At 32.4% G+C, this 19,769-nt stretch overlaps 1 protein-coding gene across 1 annotated transcript; it reads right to left on the minus strand.

Annotated features, from left to right (window-relative positions):
- Positions 1 to 599: 599 nt before the first annotated feature.
- LOC128175196 (lysophosphatidylserine lipase ABHD12-like) lies at positions 600 to 17,208 on the minus strand. The gene is made up of 12 exons (XM_052840642.1): positions 17,048 to 17,208; positions 7,152 to 7,282; positions 6,785 to 6,890; positions 5,437 to 5,544; positions 4,946 to 5,022; positions 4,701 to 4,830; positions 4,176 to 4,213; positions 3,856 to 3,935; positions 3,619 to 3,701; positions 2,930 to 3,008; positions 2,490 to 2,617; positions 600 to 2,266 (listed from the first exon to the last, which is right to left on the minus strand). Exons 1-12 carry the CDS (start codon positions 17,149 to 17,151, stop codon positions 2,236 to 2,238), a joined length of 1,095 nt encoding a protein of 364 aa, XP_052696602.1. The 5' UTR covers positions 17,152 to 17,208; the 3' UTR covers positions 600 to 2,235.
- Positions 17,209 to 19,769: the final 2,561 nt, after the last annotated feature.

The following is a 19,769-nucleotide window of genomic DNA, read 5'->3' on the forward strand; positions in this document are numbered from 1 at the left end:
GTGTTTTAAAATATGCACTAGTTTCAGATAGTAAACTTGCTCTATAAGTAAATTGGACAAACTTGAAAGAATGGCCTGCTAGCACTTTAAGGTCAATATGTGACATGGGTAGCTTTGACCTTAGATTGGCTTAGCATCAATAGGGGCATTCCCCTAATCATAGCATTCTGGTTTATTTGATAATCATCCAGCATGTGGATTAATGTTAGGTGACCTTTTGACCTGAAAATCTTAGTGATCATCCCATTTTATGATATCTTCAAGCAAGTGACTAACAAGTTATTGAATGGACAATCTGTTCTGCCAAATCACCACCATTTGTAAATTAGATTGTCCTTTTCTTCAAAGGGGACATAACAACAATCCTATTTTTATTATATACACATTTTTATAGCCTGCTTTATGCATTCATCTTAAAACTATAGGTAAGCATATTTACACAATGACCATGTACTATTTTAATTTTTCATTTTTCACCCTTGAAATTACATTGGCAATTCAGAGTCATTAAAATCAGGGGTTCAATACAAGATTTTTTTCTCATTTCTGAGACATACATGAGTACATGTAAGTACTTTCTTCCAATAAAAAAAAAAGAATCTGTAGGATATTTTATTGTTGACTCAAAAATGACTTATTAAGAATTTTGCATTGATCATGGAACAAATATTAATTTTTTCATACACATGTATACACAAACAAGAAATAATAAACTTCTAACAAATATCACATTTCTTTTTTTACTGTACACAACACATAAAAAGGGGTATACATGTAGATTAACAAAGTATATGTAACTATCCACCAACAGATCTCTGTAAGTCTATATTATCTGTATAATAAAATAAAAACACAGGAATAAACTAAACAAAATCAGACATAAAAAACAGATGTATATCATGCAAACCTATCCTATTTTGATGCATGCATGTATGTAAAAAAAAAAAAAAAAGAAGAGAGATTGGAGAGATTTTCTTCTTAAAAAAACAATAGTTATCTGGACTTTGATTCTCAAAACAAATGGGATAGGACAATCCTCAATACACCAATTGTATAAATGATTGTCAACATTACTGGTACATGTACAATGATGTTGATTTCAAGTTCATTTTGAGAACCGAGCTCTTGATATATGAGTGTTGCAGGTCACCTGAAAATACATGTACTACTGAAACAGATATATATGTATATTACTGTTTTTAATGCATTCACTTGTAAAATATTGTCTTTGATGCATCCTTAGCAAATTGATAAAAGATAAGAAAATAATCAAGAGCCAGATAATGAAAAATAAAGAAAACACTAAAAACAAAATATGATACAAAATTATACATTTACATGTATATTAGCATTAATAATTATTCTGATAAAAAAAAATCTTCAATCTATGACCACAAAATGTACTAAAATCCTCTAAACAACAAACTGATCAAAATACTAATGGCTAATGATAACTAGTTGGTAATTGAAGTAAATGTTTGGTTGGGTGACCAGATTGAGAAATGTAAATATACAAGAAGATGGCAAAAATCAAACAAAAATCTACATTGGATACCTAAATCATTAACTCACACCAAAAACAAATACTCTTGAATATACACATACTTCTAAACAAACTTTTAAAAACAATCATCTTCATGTACATGGCAGTTAACACAAATATACAAAGAATTTACATACATTACTGCATGTATTCACCTGTGTATTACCTACATGTAAATCACCAGTATATCATAAGAAGAGAGAGAAAGAGAGATCGAGAAATTTCCATATATTACCGGTAAATGATAAAATAATACTTGAAATCATTTTGTTTCCATTACAGTGTAAATTGTTGTAATTGACATCAAGCAGAAATAGCCATGTTTACAGTACATGTATTAATGACATACACAATCAGATCTTTTTTACACCCATGCAATTAAACAGCACTCAACTAAACCCAAAACATGAAAGACAATGGTGAACAGTTTGCAATTGAATTCATATATAAAAATTTGCCCTCCTAAAAAGTTGAAGATACAAAATACACTGTAAAGACTAAATAACCATGTCATTACATTGGTAAAACATGTACCTGAACAAACTTCAAGTAGGAATGTCAGATCTTTGAATATCATTTTAAAAAGTCTTAAAATAAACTTTAAAAGAGATTAATACTTATTATTGACTTCTGATTGTTCAGCAGAGACAAAGTTGCTGGAATATAAGCATGAATGTGAGAGATTTACAAGATCATTTCCTCTTGCATGTCCCTAAAAAATTCCTGAAAAGAGAAAAAAAGACCTGTGAAAATCAAACTACTGTATTAATGAGAAATATACCAGTACTCTACAAAGTTCAAATACTTTTTTTTACTGACAATTATTAAGCCCATTTGAATACTCTCTCTCTCTCTCTCTCTCTCTCTCTCAAAAGAAGTGTTGATCATAGAATTGGCTGTCAGCAGGTGTATCTCTATCTTTAGTTCAAACTATTATAATACTCACTTTATAATTTCTGGTAATTCTGGAGCTTGAAATATATGTTTATGTCCATATCCAAAGGAGGCTTTGAGGGGCACAAACTGGAGGGGACCACTGCCCTCAGGCCTGTTCTGCTGGGCAGATTTATACAACTGGAATCACAAAGTTCAAAATGTGAGAGAGTATAGAATACAACATTGTGTTTCACATTGGTTTTACTTGGTACTGCTGACAAAAATGTTAATGCTAATATACTCTGCTAAAAGTTCAGTTAAAATGATACACATATACTTTAAATCATTTTTAATGCGTATATACAGGTACATGCACATGTACTTGAATTTTAAAAATTAAATTGACTATGTTCATGATAATTATATATCTAATTTTTGAACCAGATGGATAAGCAATTTCTGGAACTACATGCAGTGTACACGGTAATGAACTAAAATAGCAGTACTTACTTTTAGTCCAAGATCGTAAGGAATAACTAAATCATCTTCTGCGTGCATTATTATCACTGGGGATTTTACTGCAGCAATGCTGTTGTGAAAATTGAGTATATTTATAGCACATTTAACTCCTTGTAAATCTGACACTTCATTACTGTAGTACATAAAGGGTTTGATAAAGCATGTAACTCAAAGTTACTTGGTATTATATATTCATAAAGAAATTGGTATTACTGCATGGTACTATTTTAAAGACTTAAAAGCATTATTCATGGATATGTGTATGAAATTCAATTCCAACTCCTCAAAAAGCTTTTGCTTTTAAAACTGCCGTATGTCCTGTTTTATTCATGTTTATAATATAAACTAGTCTACTGGTTCCAACTCATAATCCCATTTTATATGTGTGTTCCAACTCATAATCCCATTTTATATGTGTGTTCCAACTCATAATCCCATTTTATATGTGTGTTAAAATGGAGTATGTTATCCAGCAGTAATAAATATGATAAACTTTACTATTTTTCATATACATGTACCATCTCATATTGCCCCCTTTGGACTTAATTCTTATACATGTACTGATATAAGTATCTTTAGTTGATTTAAGATGTGGTAGTGAAATCTAAGCATGCAAAATATCTGATTAATAAAAATTGTCAGAAAGTTAGTACATGTACCATACCATAATTATTACTTACTTTTCATCGCTTGTAAAGAACACATTGTTTTGAGCAACAGAATCCAAAATGAGCTTTTTGTAGAAAGGTATATGCTGAAATGGCTGGAAAAAAAACGCATATAAAATACACAAATAAACTTCAGGTTTTCATGTACATGAAAATACTTTTAGCTATTTGCCCAACTTGAAGTTCTGTATTTAATGTAAATTGAAATCATATTGAACATTATCTGTACTCATTGGCTATCAAACTCACTGCTGCAAATGGATGGCTGAGGGCAGCATCTCTAATGTTGTTGAAGGGAGACTCTAATATAACTCCATGTGGGTCAACTCCTTAAGAAAATAACATAGAGAATGATTTAGAGATTCTGCATATTAAATCTGGTTTTTTTGTTAACCAAGTCATTCTTTTCATTGTTAATTTTTTCATAATGTAATTTATAAAACATACTGTCTATCTCCTTCTGTATATCCTTTATCATTCCAATAATGATAAACAAAAATATTGAAACCAAATTTATTTAAAGAAAATAATGAGTTTTCTCCCTTTGATCACAATGTTAAGGTTCATACCTTCTTCACATAAACGTTTAGCTAACTTGGTTGTAATTCTGAAAAAGATGTGATTGATAACTGCTAGATCAATGATGAAATCCTCGAAATACAAATTTTAGTATAGACATACGAAAACAAAGCCTTATTACAACGTATAAAGACCGACTTAAAAAAGTGCAGTTTAAAATAAAAAATATCCAAGCAATCTTGCTATAAACTGTAAACCCAAACACAAGAGACATATTCCTGATGATAAAGTGCTCTTCAGTCTGATTAAATAATTAGATTGATATCCCTTCTCTTTTCACAAACAGATATAAGTAGAAGGGGACTGTTATGTTCAAATGAAGTTGGTTTACAGTAAAAAAAATTAAAGTCTTTTGCATTGTTGCAGCTACTTGTATACAACATTACAAGTAGCAACAACTCAAAAGACTTTGATTTAAGTATAACCCACTCATCTTATGGTTAAACTGTCCAATTCCCTTCCCCTTCTAATATTATCTTTTAAAACTACAACTAAATCAATGACAGATAACATACGCAGCTCCTAAAGAATGTCCCCACAGCACCACTTGAGAGGCCCCACTTCTCTCTTTGATCCATCGGTACATGAAATGGCTATCATCCACCACTCCATCTTCCGAGGGATGACCAGTTGAATCAGCATATCCTAAAAAATGTTCAAAGATTTTTTAAAAAAAATTCATGTTAAGTACACAAATATCTGTTTCACTCTGAATTTATTTGGTAATAATAACGGCTCCTTCGTATTTCATGTACCTTACCTCTATAATCTATGGTCACAACATGAAAATCCAGGGATGTCAGTAACTTCATTAACTGAACTCTGTGCCAGCCGCCTCTACAAACAACAAATCAATCCTTGTGAAAATATCACAAACAAGATGCAGGAATAATATCACAGCTAAAATAGATTTTTCTTTCAAGTTCTATTAAACACTATACATGACATACAGTATTTCAATTTTTTTCAAGAAATGATATCTTGTACATCACATGTATATTTTTTTTCATGCTTTATATCAATATTGAGTCAAATTTTACCCAGTAATCTAGTAATAGCAATTGGAAAGTCAACTAAAGTGCAAAGGAGTGCTTGTGACAAGTAGTGTGTGGAAAGTGTTATGATTGCATATTTATATTACAGCCTACCCTTTCCTTTAATCATTGGCCATAAAAGAGGAAACTGAAAAAAATAGGCATTAATTCAGAACATGACAAAGCCATAAAATGTTTGCAGCTAAAGCTAACGAACCTTGTTCCTGTAGATCCATGCAGGTATAAAAAGATGGGATGACCACTGCTTAATTTTGATTCAAAATCCAGTGTTTCATTTCTAATTAAAGATTTTGGAAGAAGATGCCTGAAAAAAAAACACCATCCAATTTATATTTTTTAGGTTTATATGAGAATGAAAATTAAAAAAACTAGACACGATCTCGTTGCGAGCAACGAGTGGGTCTTCCGTCCGATTTTTGAATAGATTAGATTAAACTTATCACTTCAAAGATAAAATCGTAGATCTAAGCGAAAAATAGTAAAAAAAAAAAAATTGCGGCAATCGGGGCTTGAACTTGGGTCACCTGGGACATGTCCACGACTCTATCGACTGAGCTACTCAGACTCTCGCTTCAAATCTTTGACGCTTAATTTCTCTAGAATGCCTGAATTACTTGAAAGCACCTTGTTGCGAGCAACAAGTGGGTCTTTCGTTTGATTTTGAATTGATAGGGTTCAATTAATCTGTTGACATTTGGTACGATTTACTCCTTTTAAACTAATTTTTCCACCTACACTGCGAAATGCAGATCTCAGAAAACGTCATTTTTAAACTTCAACATCTCTGCAATGTGTTGTCCGATTTTAAAACGGTTTTCAGATTTGTATTCAGTACAAAAATGTCAACAAAACGCATATGCTTTTAAAATTCCAAAAATCGAAATATTAGTATCACTTCCGGTGACGACCGGAAGTGACGGATGACCTGCTAATATTAAAATTTGATAAGTTTAAAACATATTCTGATGGAAAAAAGATTGTAGATTATTTGATTTAAAAAAATTTTAAAACACAATTTTCCAAAAATGCTGTTTGAGCGGACCGGAAGTGACGGACGATCGTAGTTTTACCTGATCGGCCCTAGAAATTCAAAAATCTATCATTCCTGAAACTTTCAATTTTCTATCTTTAATCGTTTTTGCGAAAAAGGGAGGACAAGATCACTTTTTACAAAAAGAAAAACGAATATAACGGCCGACCATAAGTGACGTCATCAACAAAAATGTAAATGATAAAAGACCTTGATATTTTGTATTATTCGTGAAATTTTCATAAAAATCCATTGAAGCATATTTGAGATATCTGAGTTTTAAGAAAAATGTTAAGAAAAAAAAGAATAATAATAGTGAAAAATAGAGAAAAAGAAACCTAACAAAAACAATAGGGTCTTCCGTTGGAAACGGAAGACCCTAAATATACATGTTTAATTACTCTTACAATGATTCAACTGTTTGAAAAGATGAATGTCAAAACTGATAAGTGTATCAGTATGCATATTATAAAACTAATTTCATCAAGACATATCAAAATACACTGCAATTTACCATGCTCCTATTGTAATCTCTTCATCTACATCAAGGTAAAAATTCCTAACTCCAGTTAGTCCTAGTTCATCTGGTTTAGTAACATCCATAAATGGTGGCCAACACACTAAAAGTTTAATAACGATACATCACAAATAAGCCGTATGTACTAATCGCAGTTGCATGTAACATTTCTATATGTGAATAATACAACGTTACTGTTAATTGTTATTTGTGAAAAACAATGCTATGATCAAACTGAATTCATAATGTATACATTTTTAAGAAAATATTTTGATTTATGAATAATACTGATTTCAACAGAGCTGAGTTCTACAAGTTTATTGAAAACAATCAAATACTCCAGCTAATCAATATTAATGCTTACCAAAATTAAGGAAGATGAGTTTTTCCTGAATTCGGGGATAAATTTTCATAACTGAGGGGAACACGACATAGATGAGGAATAGCGAGAGAACCAGGTATTTAGTTGTTTTAACTACAGCATCAAATACAGGTCTGAAAAGATCAAAATATAATTTTTAATAAACGCAAAAGCAGTGCTAAATATTTTGATGGTATGTGTAAAGTGAACTAGAATCGGACATCAGTCTTCATAGACCATTGTTCAGTGCTAGACTATGAGCACCTGACGTCTTTGTGTGTGTGTGGGGGGGGGGGGGGGGTGTTATAGTTTGATTTGATCCCCAAGTTCATACATATTATTGTATCTTGTTTCTTTATTCCTTGTTGTTATGATGTTTACATTATTTTTTATTTTTCATTCCAACACCCATTTTTTATATTAAGATTATCATTGTTGCTGACAATGCATTATTCATGATCATCCACATAAATTAGCTGCAGGTCTGTAGCTCCTGATCTGAAAAAAAATTTGGGTGTACATACAAACTATTATATGTTGTTTGTTTGTTTGTTGATTACAATTAAGAGGGGGGGGGGGGGGTAAGTTTGTACCTAATGTTGCATGCTGATCATGCTTATGACTCCAGGACATGTTATTGCAAACTTGTCAATTTAAAAAGAATAAAATTAAAATCAAAATAAAATGACATAGCTAAAGGTTGTATCCATAAACAAGGATACAATGATTTTCTTTGCATGTGCCATGACATATATGGCAAGAAAATAGGACTATGTTTTGAGGTGATACTTTTGTACCCTACATATATGGCAAGAAAATAGGACTATGTTTTGAGGTGATACTTTTGTACCCTAGGGTACACTCCTATATCTTTAAGGAGAAAAAGGGTTACAAGGAGGGTACAGTGTAAAAGCATTGGAAAATGAAAGTAGCAAATTATTAAAGATACTTGTAAATCACTAAGGTACAGAGGGTACAGAGGGTACAATGGTAACATAATGACTGAATGCCACAGACTAAGTAGCCTACAATTGATTCAATCTTTATTTCCTCTTTACTGTTTTTCAAATTGATATTATTTGTTGTGAATAATATAAAACTTGATATTAATTTTAATTTATTTCTAAGTGGGTCAGTTCTCTTTATTTGATATAATTAAAAGTTTTTCTTGAACCTTAATTGTCTTTGAAGTCATATCCTTACATAATAATCATGATTCTTAAGATTTTTTCTTTTTTGAAATATGTACAAAATCTGTACGTAAATATAGAAATATTCATTAAATTCTTATGACATGTATATTGCAGGCTGTTATTTATGTCCCTGGTAATTCATATAAAAGATTCGCTTGGCAATGTGTTTAAAAATTACTGCTGATGTATATTGGAACATCCCTTACCTGAGAGAGTTAGATAAAATAATCCCGGGTAAATTCATGATTAAGGTTATTTCCATGAGTTTTTCAGGATAAACTGTGAGGTCAGTAGCTTTTTTAAAAAAGGGTGATATCCTGAGAGAATATAAACATTTCACTGAGACATGCTTCTCAACAAGTGACAGATCTACATTTATTCTGCATGCAGGTGTTGTCAACAATATGTCTTTGAAGTTTGTATCAAAAAAAAGGGGTGAAACTGTGAGTCCTTGCAAATAACATAGAATAGAGTTATACAGGTAAACCATACACATTGGAAAGTCCTTCGGGTGTGAAATGATTAACACCTTGCAATCAACATAGGACATGTATATATATACAAGGACATGTGTAGCTGGTGTCTTCCCACTTAGCCAAAATTCTGAAATTTACACAGGTGACTGGTTTTGGCTAGGTGGGAATGGTGCACAGGTGGTTAGGGAAGGGAGAGAACAAAAGAAATTAATAACAGGTGACCTAAAGTCCATTTTAGAATGACCACAAGTGCTTTGAGAAAATTTTTGATTTTTTCTTTAAGTGGGAATAAACTGTATAGTTACAGGCCAAATTAAACTTGTATTCCAGAAAAGTGCAAACACTTAACATGTTTTTTAAAGAAAAGTATATATATAAACATTCACAATATTTAGCTAAAGAAAAACCTTTTTTCATATGTTGTGTACAACATTAATTTTTATACAGTTGAATATTTTTGTCAAACGGAAAAGGACATATTACCTAGATTCCATGTTTGCAATTAAATTAAATTATAACAAGTGACATCACATCTAACTGTTCTTTAGTAAAATGTTGGCATAATTATATGATTGCTAGCTAGTGGCAGCAAATGTACACCACTAAGTACTTAATTGAATTAAAGCAATAAAATTATTTTAAATCGTAATGAAGATCATCCTTTCTTGGCCTAGATATATATTGTTTTTACTTTGCAAATTGTAATGAATTATCATCAGCATTATAAATTCAAAGTCGGAAAACTGATCTCATATTTTATTTTCATATGAGCAATGGAAAAATATGCTTAACCTGTTTGTTATAGCTAAGTATACATGTATATTTTGAATAAGCACCTTGCCTGGTGCACCTGGGTACAGGACACACCTGTTGTGTATATCTTGTATATTCTGTGTTAGTTCCATGGTTTTTTCTCCATGTGAACAAACAATAGATTTTAATTAGATATACACAAACATATAAAAACGTCTAGACACACAAGCAGTAAAATTTTATCATGGGAAATAGTGACTTTTTACATACATGCATTTCTTTCCACAGACCTTAAGTCTAGCAGATTTAGCATCTAGAATCAGTATCTAGAGATGATTAAAATTGAGAAACAAATTGAATTAAAGCCATAACTTGAATATTACATTAAATCATTTTATACTACTACCAATTCTTTTTTTAAAATTTAAACAATATTGAATTATGTACATAACAGGATTGGGCCACAGGCACTCTGAAATTTTATTTTTAAATTTGTTTCATAAGATTTTTCCTAAGACACATATTATAGAGATATATTTAATAGTTTTTAATAGTATTATTAGTAAAGTAAATGCATGTTCAGAGTAACAAGCACCAATTTTGTTTTTTACTGATCAATAAATCTTATTTTTGAGGACATTGTGTATATACAAATAAATTCGTTAAAGACATTTTACAATATGATGATATGATGTTTCATAATTTAAGATAGATTTAAGATAAGTTATAACTCATAGGCGTTGGAACTGGGGGGGGGGGGGATAGCATCATAGAGGGTTCATCCCTTCACTTTTTCTCGCAGCAAAGATAATTGTTCCTAAATTTACCTAAAAAGATGGAAATATTGAGAAGTTGGAGTCATCGGTATACTAGACCCCCTAGACCCCCCCCCCCCCCCCCCCCCACACACACACACGGATTAGGATTTTTTTCCTTTTCTTGCTTGTCTAGATTTCTGAGGATTAGTCTAGCCCCCATCCACCCACTTTCAATTTGCTTCTGACGCCACTGTAACTGAATTAGGATATGTTCCTAAGATTTGCTACAGCTGTTTTTACAACTTTTTGGGCACAGACTTATCATAATTAATACTTATATTAGCTAGGCCCTGCTTATGTCAAATTTTTAAGTCCAAATTTGCATGTACCCATCCAGTAAATTCTTTTTTCATATGACATATACCGGTACTGTAAATTAAAACTTTTAAAGTGAATTAATGAATGTAAAGCTTAATTTACAAACGTTTGAAGAGTAAAACCTGTAAATAATGTGCAGTGTCTACATTCAATGACATCTTGATGTACATTATGTGGAGCGGATTTTATATTTACATTATTGCATGCCGGTACATGAGTATATTCAGATAAAGAAATCAAATTTATTTGATATAGAGAGATCGAATCCTATTCCTAAGGTTTTTGGTGTCACATCTCTATTTCAAATATAATTCTGAAAACAATGTTAACATTCACTAGCTAAGATGTATGATATCGACTGCCTATAAAACCAATTGATTAAAAACATTTAAATTGTCGCAGCTATTTGTTGTAGCTACATGTTGATTTTTAGTCTAGTACATTTTTTGTCTACTTCTAATGGCCCATTTAAATAGTCTGTGTTAACTATAATAAGTTCTTAATCCTATATTAAAAAGGCAAATTAGACAATTTAGACTTAAAGGTTGGCCTAGGTGGAATGGAACTTTTGAAATATTACCTCAGTGTAAGCATTTTTTCTTTTGGTATGGTTTACATCAAAGATGGGGGTGTTTTAGGCAAAAAGAAAACGACACCACCAAATTCACCTGATAGAAGAATCTAGGAAGAATTACAATAATTCCGAATGGAACAGCTAGCATTCCTTCGAAGAATCTAGCATTTGATACTCTTAAATCAAATTAAGAGAGCCAGGATTCTTCTGTAGCGTGGTAACTAATTCATAGTCTCTGACCTACATCACATCCACCCCTACCCCCTCCCTATATAAAAAAAAAATCAAACAGTCCCATCCACCCACAAAAGAAACACCTAAATTTTCATTAAAAAGAAAAGCTTATGGATGGATAGGTCAAATCAGTCAGTCAGTCTGTAATTGCATGAAAGGATTTTTTTGAATATTGTTATCATTCATGTTTTTACCAAACTAACAAAAGACCATGATTTTTTGCATGTATAATTTTAAATACTTTACGTTTTATATCAAATGAGAATTAACTTATTTAGTCTTTCTCAATCATGTACAAAAGCTTGAACTGCTTTGAATATTTTCACATTTCTTCATCATGCAGACATAAATTTATGCTTTGATCCAATTTTGAACAATGCATTTTGATAATTTAAAACGGTCTTGTCTCATGGTTCCTATTCTAGCTGTTTCCAGATACCTGGTACATGTATTTAGTGAACTTCTTGAAGCTATAACTGACAGCTAGGCATGTGACTAGTATTTTCATATACCTGAACCTTTTCTAGTTTGTCAACATCAAATTATATAGGTTCACCAAGACCAAACTTCTTCAGCATGCCCTATAGTTATGGACTTACAAAAGATGGTGAAGAAAATATCGAGATTTATTTCCCCAACAAGAAAAATCATATATTTTACGAAGGCTTTTTGGGGGAAAATAAATCTTCATATTTCCTGATTTAGAAAATTCATGCAATAAACCTTTATATTCCTATTCTTATGTAAAAAAAAAACAAAACAAAACAAAACCCTATTGTGGCCCCATATATCCTACCCCCACCCCCAGGATGCTACCACACAAGTTACAGCTTTTCTGCCCAATTGGTTTTCGAGAAGATTTTTGAAGACTTTTCTCTATATATTTCTATGTTAAAATTTGACCCCCATTGTGGCCCGACCATATCCCTGGGGAACATTTTTTGCAGTATATAGCCAAATGATCTACTAGAATATGATTGGGGATGTCATTTTGATAGGGATCTGAACATGCAGTTTTCAAGATATTTGGTATTTTCCTGTTTCATGCAGGGTTTTCTGCATTATTGAGGGATGAAGGCCCGAACTGAGGGCCAGAGGGCAATAAGGGGTACACGGTTCCTCCCTTAGAAAATTTTACATTGCAGGAGGTGGCATATCTTTGACCTCTCTTGACATATTTGGACCTGTTTTATTTTTTCCCCAATATGTTTGGTTGGGGGTGTTGGGGTGTTGAAAGACATATCATGGGGGTCATGTAATTAACACCATTTGATGCTTCATAATGACATTAGAAACACGAACATACAATGTTTATGGTTTGGTGGTGGGGATCTCAACAGTTTTCAGGTATTTTCTTGTTTCATGGGGTCACAACAATCCCACAGGGTCATGGCCTACATTATATTGATGAATCATAATACATTCTGCATCTCGAAAACACATATGTGATGTACACCACATGAAACCCATCTAGCCTAAAGAGCCTAGGCAAGTTCAACAGAGCTAGGGCTTGCCAAAATTTGGGTTGTGGGTTTGGGGATTTTTGTGGAATAAGTGGAAAATGTGTATATCATTCTTTATAAAAATAATGATTTTTAAAAACTACCAGAAATAGCATGTGGCCTTTTTTTTTTTTTTACTAATACTGCTACAAGATAGTTTTATTTAGGGGCGAACACTTGTGTGGGTATTGCTGTTTAATGACATTATCTACTGATCTAGTTTAATTTCAAATGAGAATAAAGGTTTATGAAACATTTCCCCAGAGTTTTGCCAAGTTTTTTCAAACATAATTTACATACAGTAATTTACATTGTACATGTAGAATTTGTTTCACATGCATTATAGTCAAAAGCGTGATCTGCAATATGGAGTCAGAGAGCTAAGAATTTCAAAACTTGAATAAAGTATTCCCAAAGAGTTGTCACTAGCATTTCTTACACAAAGGGCAATAACTGTGTAAACTCTGGGAGTTTTCAAACTTGCGTCTTTTGGTGCCATAACTGTTAGTGGACAATTTAATATAAACATAAAATAAGACTTGTTCCATTATTTAAGTCTAATAACAAAAAAGCTATCCTGAGACAAACATAAAAAAGCAAAAAATACTGAAGAATTCTTTCATCTAAAGGCCTTTATGATTAAATTACAGAGAGAGAGAGAGAGAGAGAGAGAGAGAGAGAGAGAGAGAGAGAGAGAGAGAGAGAGAGAGAGAGAGAGAGAGAGAGAGAGAGAATGAATTTACAGAGAGAGAGAGAGAGAGAGAGAGAGGGAGAGAATGAATTTACAGAGAGAGAGAGAGAGAGAGAGAGAGAGAGAGAGTTAGTTTTGGTGGTATTACTATAATGGGAAACACACTCTGAAAATGTTTAATTTGAAAACATTTATTCAAAGCTCAGCTTAATTCAGGACTATAATTAATTCAAACGTAAAATCTAACTAGTAATTAAATAGAATGAAAGAAGCCAATTTTAATACAATGTAGGAATATATTAATTAGTTAATAAGATTCAGCCATTTGTAACAATGTCACTTAAAGTGTTTTTACAAAAATAAAGAAGTAAAGATATGTACATTATATATTTCTTAAAGAAGAAAAAAATACATTTAGTAATAAAGTAGAGAACAAGGAAAAGGCTATAATGACTAAATGAATGTACTGACTGCATGGAGATGTATTAATTTTGAGCTCCCATTGAGATTTAACTCTCAAATCTAGACTTTAATGATTACAATATCAAATGCTGAATAAAATATTATTCCCACTGGCCACAAACAATTATTTTTTTTAAACAAAGCTTGCAGTTTAGACACTTAAATTAATTTAGACATAAAACTTTAATTAGTGCATTCTGAAAGAGACTTCAAAAGGCCTTGTACACTAGTTGTACATGTATATAGTGGCAAACTGCACAGTAATCAAGCAATTATAATTACCGTTAATAAATAGAAAGTGTAAATTTTAAAAAAATAAAAGGAAGCCAGGTACATATTTCATTAGCTCATATACTTTAATTAGTTGTGTTTTAATCGAGACTTTAACAAAAATTTTATTTTTACAAAAAAACTAAAAACATTAAGTCTGGCTAAATTAATTCATTCACAAGCTGAATTCATGGATACACAATTTTCTTCTTTAAATTTTTGAAAACTTGGGGCAGACATCTTTCAATTACTTTCCAAAAAAAAAAATTGTATATAAAGAAGATGGGGAAATAAGATGGCACAAATGCCCATACGGTTTAGTAGTGAAATACAATTTTGAGTTTATTTTTTCCCAATTAAATCTTTTCAAATATATTATAATACAAGTTTGCAAATTAAAGCACAATTCCTAACTATATCCAGATTTTAATATATTTAACAAAAGATAAGAAAAAAAAATATTGCCAGAAAATTTTGCGGTATCAAACCCATCACATAAAAACCCTAGGTATTTAAGGTTAGATTATGTCAGGTACTCTAACCACTGAGCCATTTCACACACAACAAAGTAGGCTGTTTGAATATTATGTCCGACTTTGACCACAAATTTACGGACTTGTATTATTTTTTCAAAACGTTCAATTTTTGGGAAACAAAATGATATTTTTAATGTATAGTGGGTCATCTCTCCACGTTTTTGTTGATTGAAATCGGTTTGTTTTCCAATAGACCTTATTTATAGTCTATGAGAAAAATATGGAGCACAGACCCACTCCATAAAAGAAAATGCCTTGAAGTTCTAAAACATGACAGTATTTGCAGGTTTTGATACGTATACGCCTGTTTGACTCAACATATTCCAAGTAATTGAAATAGTTTATAGGTTAAAAATCAATGATATATAAAATGTATATTGTTTTCAATGATTTTTTACAATAAATATCAGATATATTGATATTTTAATTTTTCAGTAGCTTGTCCGACCATGTATGGGCAATATTACATGCCTTATCCACCTTCTTAGAATGGGATACATTAAACCCCTCTCAAATAGTGTTGTCACTACTGTATACTTTCCTCAGCTTCCTTCATAAAGATTGAATTTTTAACTTAAAAGAAATAAAAAGTCTGCTAAATTCATGCATGATCTCTCGATCTAAATAGTGTTATAAATATCCTTAACTGTATCCAAGTGTACCCTTTGTACCCACTGTACCCTTTCCTTCAGCTCATTTATTTGATTTTTGAACTTAGACTAAAATATAGACTTCTAAACCCTTGTATCACTTTCTCATAGAGTTGTAACCTACCCGTATCCAAGTGTACCCTTTGTACCCACTGTACCCTTTCCTTCAGCTCATTTATTTGATTTTTTAACTTAGACTAAAAAATAGACTTCTAAACCCTTGTATCACTTTCTAATAGTGTTGTAACCTACCTGTATCCAAGTGTACCCTTTGTACCCACTGTACCCTTTCCTTCAGCTCATATATTTGATTTTTTAACTTAGACTAAAATAAAGACTTCTAAACCCTTGTATCATTTTCTAATAGAGTTGTAACCTACCATGTATCCAAGTGTACCCTTTGTACCCACTGTACCCTTTCCTTCAGCTCATTTATTTGATTTTTTAACTAAGACTAAAATATAGACATCTAAACCCTTGTATCACTTTCTAATAGAGTTGTAACCTACCTGTATCCAAGTGTACCCTTTGTACCCACTGTACCCTTTCCTTCAGCTCATTTATTTGATTTTTTAACTAAGACTAAAATATAGACTTCTTAACCCTTGTATCACTTTTTAATAGAGTTGTAACCTACCCGTATCCAAGTGTACCCTTTATACCCATTGTACCCTTTCCTTTAGCTCATATATTTGATTTTTTAACTTAGACTAAAATAAAGACTTCTAAACCCTAGCTTATATCACTTTCTAATAGAGTTGTAACCTACCATGTATCCAAGTGTACCCTTTGTACCCACTGTACCCTTTCCTTCAGCTCATTTATTTGATTTTTTAACTTAGACTAAAAAATAGACTTCTAAACCCTTGTGTCACTTTCTCATAGAGTTGTCACCTACCCTGTATCCAAGTGTACCCTTTGTACCCACTGTACCCTTTCCATCAGCTCATTTATTTGATTTTTTAACTTAGACTAAAATATAGACTTCTAAATCCTTGTATTACTTTCTAATAGTGTTGTAACCTACCTGTATCCAAGTGTACCCTTTGTACCCACTGTACCCTTCCCATCAGCTCATATATCTGATTTTTAAACTTAGACTAAAATATAGACTTCTTAACCCTTGTATCACTTTCTCATAGAGTTGTAACCTACCCTGTATCCAAGTGTACCCTTTGTACCCACTGTACCCTTTCCATCAGCTCATTTATTTGATTTGATTCTCTAAAATCCTTCCAGACTCCCCTACTTTCGCTTTTAGTAGAAACATATAGTGTACCCTATTTGTAATTTTTTGCTCATGTTTTATATAGTGGTGTACCATTGGGTACAAAACTATTACCTTAAAACGCAGTCCTAATTTCTTGCCATATCTATGCCATGATCATGATGATGTGGATTTTATAGAAAGAAAAACTTTACCTCTCCGAAGTTTTTCCGGCTCTTAACTTTTGCGGCGACTTGGTGGTCTCCTCTGGTACACTGGGCGCACCTTGATATTGTTCGGAAGCAATATTTTCATTCATCTTTTAATAGTATAACTATCTGTCTGCTTTGTTTATTTGGACTTTGGACTCCCAAGTTTTCACCGGAAGTCACAATTTTTATTAGTTTGTTCATAAAAAGGGTTACTTTAAAAGTTGTTCCTAAACACATTCGTATTAAACATAATACAGTCGTCAGAAATCCTTATTTTTTTTAAACAACTTTTATTACAAATTTAAATAAATACGATGACTCAGCTTTCCATTATAACCTTACAAATGTCAATAACAGTGTAATTCTTTGTCAAAATATTTTTATTGTAGCAAAATACACAAAATGTTCATCAAAATGTCTATTCACATTGTACCATATCTGTAATATGATAGTCTGACCAGAATTCCGGATCGATAATGTTCGACCATGTTGGTTCCGTATTTAGTAGTCTTAGTTTTAGTTTCCGGTTATGAAATAAAAAGATGGAAAACTCATCACGAGTTCAGACCATTTATTCCTCTCACATCCATCGTCCATTTATCATAAACATCGATACCGGAACATGGTGGAGAATCATTAACTGTTAATCTACACCCGTTATTTCAGCAAAGCCGTCTATGATGGATTCACAGAAAATCCATATTACGAGATTTTCCGGCCATGTACACGAAGACCCCCAGAAGTTCCTCGACGAACTGGACAGTTACTTGATCCTTCACGGCATTAAAGTAACATCGACAGACCGTAAGTGTGCTGCTTTTCACCTACATCTACAAGGACCGGCTTTGTCCTGGTACCAACGACTGGCCGACACTGTAAAGTATAATTGGAATAATTTGCGTGCAGCTTTCCTGGCACAGTATAACAACAACCGTTGTTTCCACATTGACGTTGAGAAGTTCCACTCATTAAGATTGCAACCAAACCAACGCATTGAGGACTTCTATGCCACAGTGGTTGATCTGGGAACGAGATTGGAGGTTGCTGACAGAGACATCATGCACCGTTTCATTGCGGGCCTCCCAGACCAGCTGGCGTTTTTCGTTCGGGCAGGCCGACCCATCGATTTGGCCCAGGCTTTTGAATCCCCCCTGTCTGGCGCCGCAAGTGGTTACAGGAAATCTGACCCTCCAGAGCTGTTGCAGCCCACTGCTGCCCCAGAGACTTGTACTACCATACCTATGGCTGCTGCTGCCACACAGCCCTCCATTGACAACCTCGTTAGGAAGATTGAGTTGCTCTCTACCCAAGTAGACGACCTTCGTCAGCTTAACTCTCGCAACCAGGACCGCCACATCCCACGAGGAGGATTCCGCATGTAGAACATAGACTGTTTTATCTTGAGATTATACATTGTATTTTCAACTTGTGTCTTTTCATTTCGATACATATTCAAAACCATTTTTCATTTTTATACTATAGCACTGTAAGTACAGTACTTTGCTATTGCTGAAACATACGCTTTTTCAGAAAATCACCAATGTGCAATGTTTACTTTTTCCATGAATTCTAGCTTTTTCCAAAATAGTCACTACTGCAACAAAATGTCAGTGTGTTACACAATTGCAATTTACTTAATTGTATCTACATTGTTTACTTGGCATTTGCAGATTAGTTTTCTTCTTAATGCACTCTGATTTGAATATCATGTTGTGTAAATGTGAGAGTGTTTGATGGGCCCAATGAATGGTGTATACATGTTTCGTACATTTTATTCACTTCTGATTTCATTACTATAGAATGTCCATTTCTTCAGGTTGACTACCATGGAATACTAGTATTAATAACAATGGAATTATTATTTTTGTGACAATGTACTTTCATCGGATGTCCATATTTCAGCTATTGTTGAGATTCACTTGATCTTTATCATTTATGTCATTTCTTGATTTTGGAATTCTGGTCTTTGATGTTGTTTGAAAAAATTCTCCAATTTTTTTTCGCACGGCGGGGATGTACCATATCTGTAATATGATAGTCTGACCAGAATTCCAGATCGATAATGTTCGACCATGTTGGTTCCGTATTTAGTAGTTTTAGTTTTAGTTTCCGGTTATGAAATAAAAAGATGGAAAACTCATCACGAGTTCAGACCATTTATTCCTCTCACATCCATCGTCCATTTATCATAAACATCGATACCGGAACAACATTATACCATGTATAAATAAATAAAAAATTAAATCATTCAAATATGCATCACAGAAACCAAAGATTGGCTTTTATAGTATATTACACTTCAGATGATTTGTAAGACTTCAGACATATAACACTTCAGTTTAACACATAATGAAATATTTCTATTTAAAATCCTTAAGCATATAAAATATATTTTTTTTTACACAATTGAAGAGCCAAGTTGCTTTTTGCTTAATAGACCGACAATGAAAATAATGAGTGGGGAAATCATGTCATGTGGCACTATAAACCTTTAAAAAAATCATAAAGTTAAGCTAGCAAAGAGAAGGCTTAGCTAAAAAGCTTAATTATGATGAAAAGATTCCCAAGAATTTGATGGCACCAGAAAGATAAAAATGTTGAAAGCTTAAGGAGGCTGGGTGGTCTACAAAACTAACCATCAGTTCTACCTTAAATTCTAAGATATAATTTGTTAAGTTTTAAACTATTATTCAGTCAAAAAAGAAATCCATAAATTTTTATCTTT

Source organism: Crassostrea angulata, chromosome 3 (genome assembly GCF_025612915.1).
Source record: "Crassostrea angulata isolate pt1a10 chromosome 3, ASM2561291v2, whole genome shotgun sequence".
NCBI lineage: Eukaryota > Metazoa > Mollusca > Bivalvia > Ostreida > Ostreidae > Magallana > Magallana angulata.

Excerpts from the sequence above, each read along its gene's own strand:
- LOC128175196 (XM_052840642.1), bottom strand. The coding sequence starts at position 17,151 with ATGAATGAAAATATTGCTTCCGAACAATATCAAGGTGCGCCCAGTGTA. Across the intron at positions 4,214-4,700 it reads GGACATTCTTTAGGAGCTGC|AATTACAACCAAGTTAGCTA; the intron begins GTATGTTATCTG and ends CATCTTTTTCAG. Across the intron at positions 3,936-4,175 it reads TAAACGTTTATGTGAAGAAG|GAGTTGACCCACATGGAGTT; the intron begins GTATGAACCTTA and ends TATTTTCTTAAG.